The sequence below is a fragment of the Ceratosolen solmsi genome, unplaced genomic scaffold (genome assembly GCF_000503995.2).
Source record: "Ceratosolen solmsi marchali unplaced genomic scaffold, CerSol_1.0 scaffold29, whole genome shotgun sequence".
Classification (NCBI taxonomy): Eukaryota; Metazoa; Arthropoda; class Insecta; order Hymenoptera; family Agaonidae; genus Ceratosolen; species Ceratosolen solmsi.
The window spans coordinates 7,011,127-7,025,142 of record NW_011948417.1 but is presented as its reverse complement, the minus strand read 5'-3'; the positions used below and the strand labels follow the sequence as shown (position 1 = coordinate 7,025,142).

At 26.7% G+C, this 14,016-nt stretch overlaps 1 protein-coding gene across 8 annotated transcripts in view; it reads right to left on the bottom strand.

Annotated features, from left to right (window-relative positions):
- The window catches only part of LOC105359771 (myelin regulatory factor), a 35,943-nt gene extending 22,910 nt beyond the window's left edge, over nt 1-13,033 (bottom strand). For all 8 annotated transcript variants that reach the window (XM_011496452.1, XM_011496453.1, XM_011496457.1 and 5 more), the window contains exon 1: nt 12,545-13,033. In XM_011496452.1, coding sequence (XP_011494754.1) covers nt 12,545-12,593 — 49 coding nt within the window. In that variant the 5' untranslated portion in view covers nt 12,594-13,033. The remainder of the gene's footprint in view (nt 1-12,544) is intronic.
- Between the last annotated feature and the right edge of the window lie 983 nt (nt 13,034-14,016).

Sequence of the window (14,016 nt, the reverse complement as noted above, 5' to 3'; positions counted from 1 at the left end):
CCAATGTTTTTGTACTTAAATCGATACCATGGTTGTTTTTTCTTGAATTTAATAAAATTTTGAAATAATCACTCTTACTGAAATACTTCAACATTGATATTTTGAAAATAATATTAATAATATGTTTAAAAATGATGCAAAAATATGAAACAAAATGAAACAGAATAGATATTAAGTATTATTATTCAAGAAGATTCTAGCTTATTTAGTAATTTTAGTTTGCAGATTGGAAAGTCTATTGAAAACTAAAACTGGAAAAGATTATGACCATTCTTTTAATAACTCCAAGTCTGTTGTACTCTTTTTTTGTATATACTTTCTAAGTAATAAAACTTTTCCTTCTAAAAATTTGAAGTAATATCACTTCTATGCTTTGAATTAAAAAATGTCTATTACAATAAATATGTCAATATTTATATTTTTATTCATATCTGAACAATTAACAAACAAAAATATTCCTTTAAAGAATAAAATGTACTTTAATATTTTTTTGCATATAAATTTTGATTGCTACACACAAAAAAATATGATCATATCATTTTACGTTATTGGACACAAGTGAAAAATACAGTGGTGATTAAACAAATAACTTAATCGCCTAAATATTTATGAAAATTATTTTTTATGAAAATTATTTTACTAAATACTTTCATACAAAATGCAAAATAATATTTATAAAATATTACTAATATAAATAATAAGATTTCATTAATAATCAATCATTTTTCCTACTACAATTGTGAAGCACGCATAAAAGTTATTAAACAAAAATATTATTATATATTTAAATATCTATTCTGTATCTACTAAAAATAATAATATACAAGTATTTCAATTATGTTATATATTAGTCTTATTGTAAAAAAATATATTTACCAAATTTTTTATAAATGTATTCGCTTGAAATACCATAATGCGATATGTATTAAAATATTTATCCAAATATGTAAAATGTTTATAATAACTATCAAGCTAAGTATGTTAGAATTATTTATAATTTAATTTTTGTATATAGGAAATCGTCGATATCAAATAAAAATGAGGCTGTTATACTCAAATAACAGAATAGTATTAACAGTTCAATCACCATTGTTCAATGCCAATATATTGTAATTGACAAGAATCTAATTCATGCATAATATAAGTAAATAAACTAATATTGAATTAATAAAGTGAATTACTTATAATTAACAAATAATAACTGTAGTTTAAATCATCTAGGTAAAATAATTCGAGTTTTAAAATTAAATGACATAGTATAGAAAATTATTTCTTGTACTTTAAAACTGAAAAAAATTAATAAATGACTTAATTAAATTATATATAAATGAAAAGTATTTTTTATATGGTAAGATAAATTAATATGCTTTCGTGCGATACAAATTTATAGATTATATCGATACACTATCTATTTGTGTTTATAATATATAAAACTCAATTACTTATTTTATTTATATAATATTGCACACAATGATAATCTAACATTAAGACTTATGTTAATCTTATAATTATAAGAATGAACGGTTATATTTGCTGTCATGATAATTTATGTTTGTAAAGCTTGGAAGCAAATGCAATTTTAGCAAATAAAATCTTTTGTATCATAGAATAGTTATAATTTTCCATAAGTAGTAAAACTTCCATAAGTTATAAAATCTACATTCAAATTACTCGTTACCATGAGAAACGTTCTACTTTTGTATGAATTTAACTTTTATAAATAATAAATGAACACGCAAGAAATGAAAATTAATAAGCCTAGTAACACAATTGATCTTTTTATCTTATATTCTTTAATAAAAGCATTCGAATTCAGATTAACTAAACGATTTGTCATTCGAAATTAATTTATATAATACAAATAATTACAATGTTAGAGTATGGAAAATATTGAAAAAATAATAATAAATATAATGTACATGTATTCTTAAATATTTATAAATTCTTAATTATGCTTGTCAAAATAAATAACATTTCACATTCGACAAATTTTTCATTGTCTATTGTTTTATATTATGATTAGTTCCTTTACTCATCGACTAAAAAAAACTTGCAAAACAATTATTAATATGTAGCAACAAATGTAATGATTGATATACAAGTTATGTGAATAAATGGTAATCACGGTGTTTAGAGAAATTCGACACTAAGAGTAAATGGATATGTGAAATTACTTTGTTTATAATATTTGGGGAAATTGCAGTGCAACAATAAGTACACCTAGAATTTATTTACATTTACATTTTTTTTTCTCAGCAACCGGATCATAAGAATAAGTATCATTTTTTTTATTATTATTATTATTCTCAAATCAGGGCGACAGCATGTCAGGGCGCGCGTGAGGTAAAAAATTCGTCGTACCCCCGCATATCAGCGATTCGTCGTTGACGTGGTTGACGTGGTAGTCGACGTTGTCGTTGCAGGAGGAAAGCAATTGGGAATGGTCGATTCTGACCTGGCAAGCCAGTGGTATGTTTATATATCCACCCACAACCTCGGGCTTTTGGCATCGATTTAACAAAAGCCAGCCCCTCTTTCTTCTTCACCCGTTCCATCCTTAAGTGTATTTGAGGGACGCCTCTTCCTGCCTCCTTAGTGGTGGAGCAATTTTACATTTTACGTGCAATGCTGATATCTACCTTAAGACTTATTGTATAATAATACACGTGGGTGGACTTTATATCATAAAACTTAGAAAGTAGATAGGCTGAACGAATTATTTGATAATGTTTGACCAATGAAATTTTGAAAAATTTCTTTTATTGCGTTAAAGTTTATATAATTATATCTTTTTTTATTTTTATTTTCTGAAACATTATTTTATTATTAATATATACATCTAATTGTATATACTATTTTACATATAAACGTGTAAAGTTATATCAATTGATGACGTATATTGAATTTACTACTTGGATATAATGAACAAAATAGCATAATACTTTATTTCTCTAATTATATCTTATGATATCAGTTTTTGACTTTTAAAATTTATTTATTATATTCATTTATAAAATCATTCGTTTATAATTACCATTTATAAGTTTACTATAAATTTACTCTTTAATCTCTGATAGGAATATTGAGAACACTTTCAATATTCTAATTACTAATATTTTAAAATTTCTTTAACAAACCTATAACTTTTCATTTATTTGTTTAGCTGTCAATATTAAATCAGTATAAATATATTTTCTGAAATATTGATTCCGGACATTGCTTTTTCAAGAAGTTATAATTTCATGAAAATAACATTCCTTTAAAATTTATAATTTTGAATAAAAGTAATAATCATTAATTTTAAATTTTCAACCGAGAAGAATTATAATGTGAATATGAAACGTAAATAAAGTGCAAGTTAATGAGATATTTATTAATAAATACTACTTTTGAGAGAAAACAAATAAGTAATAATTTTTATTAAATTTTATGTGTAAAAAATTCTCCAAGCAATTTTGTATTTAAATGGCGAAAATTTTGAAAACCGTAGAGTCTACATTATTAAGAACCATTTGATGCTATTAGTGAGTAAAAAGTAATTCCGATAATCTTATACGTTATATAATTAATAAAATATATACATATCTTTTATTTATTCGTTCTATATTGCGAATTATACGTCGTAAAACTTATTAGTTACATTATTTTATGGTGGAAATGAAGCATATAATATAAAATAATTTCACTCACATTTTTCATATTTTTTTAAAAATATATATACATTATTTTTTATTATTTTCTTTATTTAATGTCATCGATTGAAAAATATTACCTAATAATCACATATCAATATTAAAATAGTAAATATTATTTAATCATTTACGACGGCTTGTCAATCAAATTTTTATCTCCTTTCTTGTAAAAGTCTTGTAAAATTTTAATTATAAGTGACAAATGTATTTTAATGAGTTGGAAGAAATATAAGTGATAGGAAGTTCAAATTTTAGGGTTTCTGTATTCCTGCGCTACCCGAAATCAATTATATATGAATTACTAAACTATTATTATATCTAAAAAATGCACTGGTTTGAAAGTATATGAATTTGTTTTTATTGATTTCATTCTTGTAATTCATAATAATGACTGTATAATCATTTTTGCATACTGAACCTCCTTTTATTTTTAATTTCATTCCACTTGTAAAACAATGAAATACTTATTACATCATTATTTCAACTTTTCATTTTATTTTTAATATTTATTTTGCTTCGTTTAATTATAATTATAGTTATAGTTAGTTTATTAATATAAATATAAATATATTTATACAGGTTTTCAAAGAGTGTAAAAATGTTGAAGATCCCTATCCTTCATGCTTTGCACAACAAAGCTTTCAATGTAATTGTAAATACACAAAGAATATTGAATTTAAAATTAAATAAGAAAGTTTTGACTAATTTAGGTAACCTAATCCATGTCATTTAATATTAAAATTTTTTATTTGTGTTACATCACTTATTTATACTTTATAATTAAATTATATCATTTATTTCTGTAATATTTTCATAATTTTTAAGGCTTATAAACATTGAATAAACTTAGATAAGCTGCAATTCAAAATTATCGGGCATTACTTTTTTATTTATGAAATGATAATAAATGGATTATAATTTTTTATTTATTTTAATTTAATTGCTTTCAAACTTTTTATATATTTAAACATTTATGAATCCTTTCAATGTAAATCGTTTAAAAGTCGTAATATTATAATATTAGTTTCTTAAAACATTAATATATGTAAGTATTTAGATACACTTTATAAATAATTTTATTTTAAAGATATAATGTTATTTACAATATGTTTGATTGTGAATATCTATTATTTGCTTAAAAATTTGATTACAGTTCGGTAGTAAATTAGTAATTTCAATATAAATGAATGCGTAATAAATTAATTCATTCATTAAATCATTTTATACACAAATTTATTCAGAACGTTTATAATTTGATGTTAATAAATATTTAATTCAACAATGCATAAGCGATATAGAGAATTCATGTTTAAAAAATAATTAAATACTTTATCGTGTATAATGAACGTAATAGTATCTTAGAATTTTCAAAGAACATATTTATACGCATTTGTACTTGTACGTATTTTTGATTAAGACAAAAGGTAAGTTAAATCGATATAACTTGGACAGAATGAGTCTATTAAACTCTTCATTTTGATATAAAATAAAAAAAAAAAAATGCAAGTGTATTTCGCTATGAGCATTGGTCTCATAGATATTACATAAATAAGTATACGTAAACTGTATTAAATGCAAGACGAAAGCAAAAAAAAAAAAAAGAAAAAAAGAAAAGAATAGCAATTGAAAAATGTATATTCTGGACACGAATAAGAACAAAGTGTAAAAGAGATGGAGGATCGGGGGTAATGCTCATCACGGAATATCTTATATGTATATAAATGAGGGTATTGAATAGCGACAAGTTTGTCATTACTGTTCTCCTGTTTTTTTTCTGCGCATGCCCAAAGCTTTAAATTGTGTAGGCGTGTTTTGGAAGCTCGATGCCTCCGCCAATCGCTGACTTGCTATTTCAAGAGGTAGAGCAACTTGCGCAGAAATATAGTTGCGTGTGCGGCATCCGCCATCGCGTCGCGCGACACACAGCAGCGGCTTCCTATTAACATCATCTCGACATTTTTCGACGTTTTGATGGCCCTTTGTGACAAACTGCATGATATCTTAAATGTCTTTCAGCCTTATTGACTCCTTTATTTTCTTTCTTTTTATCCAATATATTCATGCTTTTCTTGTATAAAGCATTTAATCTACTACCTACAAGTTTTGGTGCGACGACGCTGATTTTCAATATTCTATGGACTTTTTATGGTTATTTACGTGACTTGTCGTAGTACCCATATTTTGGAAGACGTAAAAAGTAAAAAGTATGTAAAATATATTATTAAAAATATATCATGAGAAGGCTTAACTATCCGTTTTTAGCACGACATCTCATTTCACATTTTTCCAGATTCCTCAAACTAGACGGAAATGAATAATAATTTAAGATTCTTGTTTCCGTTTTATGTAATAATTTATACGAAACGGAAAACTAAAATTTCACTTGCAAGTAGTAGCACTTTGATGCATAACATATTTATTTGATTCAATCATAATAAATCAAATCATATTTATATATAAGAACATTTTAATATCATCCGATCATAAATTGAAGTAAATTAAGTTTAATTTATAGTTAAAATGACAGTAATTCTTTTAATTTCAATCATTATAATTTATTTTACTATCACCTATATATTATGTAGTAATACTAATATACAAATTTTATAAACAAAATGTAACTTAACTGTCTGTATGTAAGGATCATCAATCAAGCATGAAATATTGTTTTTCATTAGGTTTAGATATTTAACAATGAATAAAGTAACAATCTTTATATTTTTATAAATTTTTATAAATTTTCTGATAACAATAATGATAATAAAAGTAACATTATTTAATTTAAAAACAATCACCGCTAAAGATCTACAATCAAATATGATTGCTTAATTTTATATATATTTAAATTTAAAATCATTTTTATATAAAACTTTTAATTATTAAACTGCAAGATTGTAAAGTTTAAATAAATTATATAAAAGTTATTTTATTTAAAAAAAAAAATGTTTATTTAATTCTATATGTCAGGCACCAATGAAAAGATATTAAACATACAATATTTTTATAAAAAAAAAATTGATTGATCATCTAATTTTTAGTAATGTTCATCAAAAATGAATTTTATTGTATAAGATAAAATTATATTTAATATTTCCCTTTTTAAATAAAGTTGTCATTGTAAGCATTTTTAAAAATTGATAGTGATTCATTATTTTTATTTAATCGAATCAAAAACTGACTCATGTACATTGAAATATAATTGAATTCATGTATTTTATGGACTACCAATTAGTACGACCAACAACTATTTCTACATTCACAAAGGTGAGCTTATAGAATTTGAATTTATTTACAATAGATATAAGTTATTGAAAAAATTTATTGAATTCAATTATCTTAACACATTTGTTTCAATTTATTTAAATAAAATTCTAATAATTAATGAAAAACAGCTATTAAAAACCTTTAGACATGAGATTCAAGGCAATTTGTCTTAAAATTTGAATGACATTACATTTAGTACTAAAATATAAAATATCAAGCAAATTTTTAATATTGTGCAAATTTTGTTATCAACATTTTTTATTAAATAAAGTTTAGCTATTTTTATAAGATTGTTTATACAAAAAAAATATTTATGTAGTTATTTATGTATGTATGTATATATAAATTACGATTTTCATCGCTTTGGTAGACTATTAAAACTCACTGATAATATAAAATCTGTTTCAACATTTTTATTTATATAGTCGTCTTTTATGGTATTCATTTTTTTTTTTTAGAATAAAAATATCTCTGAAGACTGGCAAAATGATTTGTTACTCTCAGATAAAATAAAAAATTTGATTTATTAATTACACTACTTAATGAGTCTACTGTGAATTAAAAAAAAAGTTTAATAATTATTTTTATTGTAATTCTTGTTTCATTAAGTTTCCTACAGTAGTGTAGAAATATAATTAATCATTTCATAAATATAAATGAATATATATCTTTTTTTTTTTTTAACTACTTGAATGAGTAAGTAATTATAATTTATTGCATTTGAAAATTTATTTTAATTTGCAAAAAATCTGTTCCCTTTCTCTTATCGTATTCATATTCATTATTTTCAATTTATACATTAAACATGTTTTAATTAAATAATAACACTCAATGAAATAAACTCCAACACATTTATTAATATTCCAAAATCCAAATTGATTATAACTTTATTTAAATTCATGCATCATATTGGACAATCTGATTAATAAAGTGAATAGATTGAAAAAAAAAATTATTTAAAGAATATTACCTTCTAAATAAAATATTGGATGTTAAAATTTTTAATTTTTTAAACTTTTAAATTGAAAATTCATTTTCTGTTGAATTTTTATTCAATACAATAGGCACTTAACAAAAAGCTTAGAAACATTAAAAATGACTTTTGAATTACTTATGTAATCTGATGATTATTTATTAAACGAGTCAGTTCTCTGATTCTAATGAATAACAATGCAGACTTATATATTGCGGAAGTAACTTAGAAATTTATGTGCTGTATTAGCTAAATACTTGATTCAGATTTAGTTTGCTTACTAAATTTATTTCATAATGTTATTTAAAATTTGATATAATGTATGTAGATCTATAAGTACTGCAAGAAATATGTATTCATGAAAAATCGACTTTATACCAGTTTTATGTTTATATCGCATAAAAAACTATTTTAAAAACATTCATTGACCAAAATTATAAAATTAATGAATATTTGAATTTTCAAATTTTAGTTAATTTCATTAGGATTCTGGTCAATTATATGTTTTAGCATAGTTTCGTATATTGGGAATATGATTTTTTAATTGAAATATTAGGAACAATTTTTATAGATAATAATCATAAGAATTATAATATTAAATTTCTAAAAAGAAAATTCATATCTTTCTATTACAAAATATTACTTATAGGATTAAAAATGTCATTGATAGACATGATATACAACAGATGATAAATGCACTACAAAGCAAAATTTCATCCGAGTTTTTAAAAAAACAAACTAATTTTTGTTATATCATTAAAAATTATTTTTCATCGTAAAAATTGGAAGACAATAACTTAAGAACTGAAAATTAAAAATTCACGTGAGTATAGTGTGCGTGAATATAGTGATTATTAATTTTTCATATTATAATTGTAATATAACGGTATTTCTTTTCCTTAGTAGATATAATATATGTTTATATATAAGTACAACTTACTATAAAATCAAAATAAATCAAATGAATTATATGCATAAAGTACAAGAATTATTTTATGATTTTTACAAAAATTAATTCATCATTAAAGCTTACTTATATGTAATATATATAATATTTAAATTTAGTAAATATACAATCATAGTGTGTCTACAAGCTTTTTCATTATATGTTGATTCAGCTTACTTTTCCACTTTCAACAAAGTTTGACCAAAAAATATTTACTATTATTTGAATAAATTGTTTTGTATTTAATGAATACTTAAATAACATATTTAATTAACATCTACAATTTAATTAGTAATATTTAATTTCTTACGTAGAGAAAAAATCTAAAATTTTATTTATAAATAATTGCTAAAAAATCAAAATATCTATTGAATAAAGCATGTTACTAAAAAATTAATAGTACATAACAAACATTATTAAATTATTTAATGCTATTTTCATAATTACTGCTTCACTTAAAATGATACTGCACATCAATAAAACAGTCCGACCTACAAACATCAATGAGATAAGTAGATAAACGAATCGAATGGGGCGTTACTATGTTAGAAGTATTATAAGTCTTATATTAGAAATTTTTTCAATTTGTATACAATATGTATTAAAAATTTTATTCTTGAAAAATTGTTGTTATTCTTTTTTTTATATTCGATTATAGTTTATATATATATATATATATATATATATATATATATATATATATATATTCAATTTTTATAAACTTAATTAAAATTAAATTCAATTTCATTTTTATTATTCGGGAATTTTACATATATATTATAATGTTTGTTGCATATAAACAATTTTTTTTTTCATTGGTATTGTTATCATAATTGAATTTCTTAATGAAACGTTAATTGAAAGTATTTAGTTTTTAATTTCTCTTTTTATTAGTATATTAGTTTTAAATTGTCTCTATTTATTGTTTATTTAAGAACAAAAATGATTTATAAATGTAGTATTTTATAATTAAGAGAATTTATTTAGTGTTGACTGTAATTATTAGAATAATGTATGGGCTTATAAAAAAGAGATTCTTATCATTTAATTTAGATCATAATTCATTTAAAGAAGTACTTAAATTAGAGAAAATTCGCCGATATATAGTGAAAAAATAATATATATATATTTAAATTTTATCGTTGAAGATTTTTATATCATAAACAAGAATAATTAATATATTTATATTGATTGAAATTATTTGAAATTATCAGTCAAAGAATGTACAGGATAATAAATATTTTTAGTCTATGAAGTATATATTTTAGTTTATCGCATATTACAAAATAATTCATATGTCTGATATTATAAAAATAAAGTAAACAAATTTTGATTGTTAATAATATGATTCGCTATTTATTATTATGTATATAATCAAGCTAATCAAAGTAGTGAATAGTTTACTTTGGTCATATTAATTAAATGTAATTTTAATTGTAATAAATATCTATTTGTTGTTCTTAAAATAAATATTGGTTTAATAAATGTATTTTAGAGTTTTTTTTTTTTTAAAAAAATATAATAATATAAGTGATGTACTTTAAATATTCGATGATTGCCAAAGATTTAATAATATTGTAAAACTCGTCATTAATTTACTTCATTATGCGATTAATTCTTCATTCTAAAATTATCCATGCGCATAAATTAATATTAAACCTATAATATACAAAAATGCCAAGCAGTTATGCTTTTTATCATTTCATGTAGGAGCCTCCTTAACACCATATGTTTGCCTGATTACGTGTTGAATTATCGTGCGTAAGAGCATTTATGACGTTCGGAACCTGTAACTCGAAACTCAAGATAACGGTGACTAATTTGGACCGCTCAAATCATTGTTCGATTATATGCGTTCGGCTATTTTGTACGTAATCAAATCAATTAATTATTTCTTTTATGATATAAATAAATAAATTTCGAGTGCGTACAAATGAGAATACATTTTCAAATAAATAGGGACAGAGAAGAAATCTAACAATTGGCAATTTTCATAATTTATTGGTATTAAATACGTTAACTTGTAAAGCAATTGCAATAAAATGTATTAGGCCTATAGATTATCCTAAATTTTGGAAAGTAAAAGTTTACGAATTAGCGCTATTGTGTTAATAGGTATTCAAGTAGATCTAATATTATTTCGTTTTGGTTAAAGCTACCAACGCAAATTACGTACTATGGAACTTTCACCGTTAGTTGACTAGAGAGTAGCGAAAATGGCGGAGTTACAGACAAGACTAACTGACGTGAACGGAGCCATGCGAGCCTACACACATACATGAATTGCGCTGCGTAATAGAGTATTGCACTCGAATTCTTGCAGCGGAGCTTCGGTCCTTCGGAGATTCTAATGCTTGGCTAGCGTGTATCATCTCGAGATCGTTGAAAGAACGCGTGAGGCGTCAAAGCTCAAACATTAGTACTTTACTATTAAGTCGAGCATTTAATAGAGCTTTACGAGCTATTGGCTATGAGGCTTTGCTTATTCTTTCTGAAAATTTCTATAATAGAATTAGAAATTGCTTGGGGCCAAAGCATAAAGTTGTAGCGCATTCAATCAACGCGGCTTGGATCGATGCAAAAAGTATAATGATAGTTCATACATTTCTTCTTGAATATTTATACTTTTGTATAGTTGAAGCATAATTATTATGAATTGACGAAGTTATCATTTTAATTTAATGATTTTTAACATTTTAATATTTTGATATTTCAGTTCGATGTTTAAAGAGGTATTTAATTTATGATTTTTGGGCAAAATTAATGATTATGCTTTTGACCGATTCCACGCCAAAAATTATATCAAACAAAATTTCTATTTTTTATTTTTTTTTAACGATTATATTAATTACAATCAGTTAAATCTCTTAAAGTAACCTTTGAAAAATAATCTAATATCTATTTCTCGTATATGCACGTAAAGGAGAAAAGATACCTACTGACAATGAAAATTTAGGTCACATTTTTTACGCGATGTACATTGGCATGAGCGACCTGGAATCCTTATTTTTTTGCACATTGATCGAATATTTTTGGACAATATTTGTTGTAAATACTAATTTTGCATCGAATGACGATAAAAAAAAAGGTGTTGCACCTGTGTATGAAAACAAGGCAAAGTATATAGAAAATGCTTTTGGGCAGGAAACTATATATGTTATTTGGACTTTTATCTATAAAACCATATAAAAATATAAAAAATTTATATATATTTGTTTAAATAAGTCATAAGATTGTCATAAGAGACTCGTCATTTATCCGTATTCGTATCATAAGAGAAAGCATCGTACAATTTTCCTGTCTGTGTGCTAAGAAAATATACATGTCCCACAATAAGACTCATTCAATTGCAATAACATTGGGAACATGGAAGCGCACGATTTGACCCAATAAGCGACTTGGATGAGGGCTCAAAGGGTAGATGAAAAATGTTATATGACGAACATAAAGATTTAGAATTAAAAGTGAGAAGATGTTGAACTAAGGCTCTAGACGGAAAAATATGAGTGCGAGTGCGTAAAGCAAAGGCGCCGAACGTAAAACTGCGTCAGGCACAGAAGAAAGAGACTGTTGACCTCGGGGAGCGTTCTCCGCGACTGAAAGGCAATCTCCAACATGTCTGCAATGAGCCAGGAACATCGGAGGAGAAAAGAAGGTATTATTAATTACCGAGAATGGCTTGGAGGGTTTGTTCGTCGCCATCGCCGATGACGTCCATGCCGCCGTAGCCGCTTCCTTGTATCTCGGCAGATTTTCAGTCGTCCGTTAAGCTACAGCAGCAACTCACCTCCTCCTCCTCCTCCTCCAGCGCGACTTCGCGGCCCGAGAGCCGCTGCTGCATTTCCCGCGGCTTATGAGTATCTGATAAGCTAGGAATGCGCAACAATCGGCACCAGAGGATTCTACTTGGCTCGTTCCTCCAGGGCGCGCAAGGATGACGGCACTTGGCGAACACGACACGTTACTAATCACTCGCGCACACTCCTCCTTCGATCTACTTTGTATATATATCTTGAAAAGTGAACGGTCTACATTGGCTCTCGGAGCGCACTAGAGCCGAAAAATTGAGATAGTCGGAGAAGACAGTAAGCAGATACGGTAGCAATAGTAACAGTGCAAGAGCCGACGCACTGGTGATCACGATCGCGCTCGCTCATACAGACACACACACGCTCTCTCTCTCTCTCTCACTCTCTCTCTCTCTCTCTCGCTCTCTCTCCCTCTCTCCCTCTCTCACTCTCTCTCTCTCTCGCTCTCTCTCCCTCTCTCACCTCTCTCTCTCTCTCTCTCTCGTTCTCGTTTACTAATTCCTTGTCGTGGACGAAGCCGCTACTGGGCGCTCCAGTGTGTCACGTGACTCGCGTGCAAGAGATGTCACGCGCATCCAGCAATCCGGACCCGCACTCACGTTCCATTGCGCCGATCACCGTCCGCACTTCCTTTTACAGTCCTCTGTCTCTTTCTCTCTAGACTATAATGAACGAGATACCAGAGGACGTGTACTACAACTGACCACTGAGCTTATTCCACGAACCGATTGGGTGAAAATACGAGTTCCTCGACTCTCTCGCTCTCTCTTCATTCTTTCTTTCTCTCTCCCTCTCTCTCTCTCTCTCTCTCTCTCTCTCTCTCTTTCTCTCTTTTTCAAGTCTATCTGTATATCGGGGCAAGTCCTCGAACTGTCTCGCTCGTGTTCTTCGTAACGGCCCTCTCTCCCTCTCTCACTCTCTCTCTCTCTCGCTCTCTCTCCCTCTCTCACCTCTCTCTCTCTCTCTCTCTCGTTCTCGTTTACTAATTCCTTGTCGTGGACGAAGCCGCTACTGGGCGCTCCAGTGTGTCACGTGACTCGCGTGCAAGAGATGTCACGCGCATCCAGCAATCCGGACCCGCACTCACGTTCCATTGCGCCGATCACCGTCCGCACTTCCTTTTACAGTCCTCTGTCTCTTTCTCTCTAGACTATAATGAACGAGATACCAGAGGACGTGTACTACAACTGACCACTGAGCTTATTCCACGAACCGATTGGGTGAAAATACGAGTTCCTCGACTCTCTCGCTCTCTCTTCATTCTTTCTTTCTCTCTCTATCTCTCTCTCTCTCTCTCTCTCTCTCTCTCTCTCTCTCTCTCTCTCTCTCTAG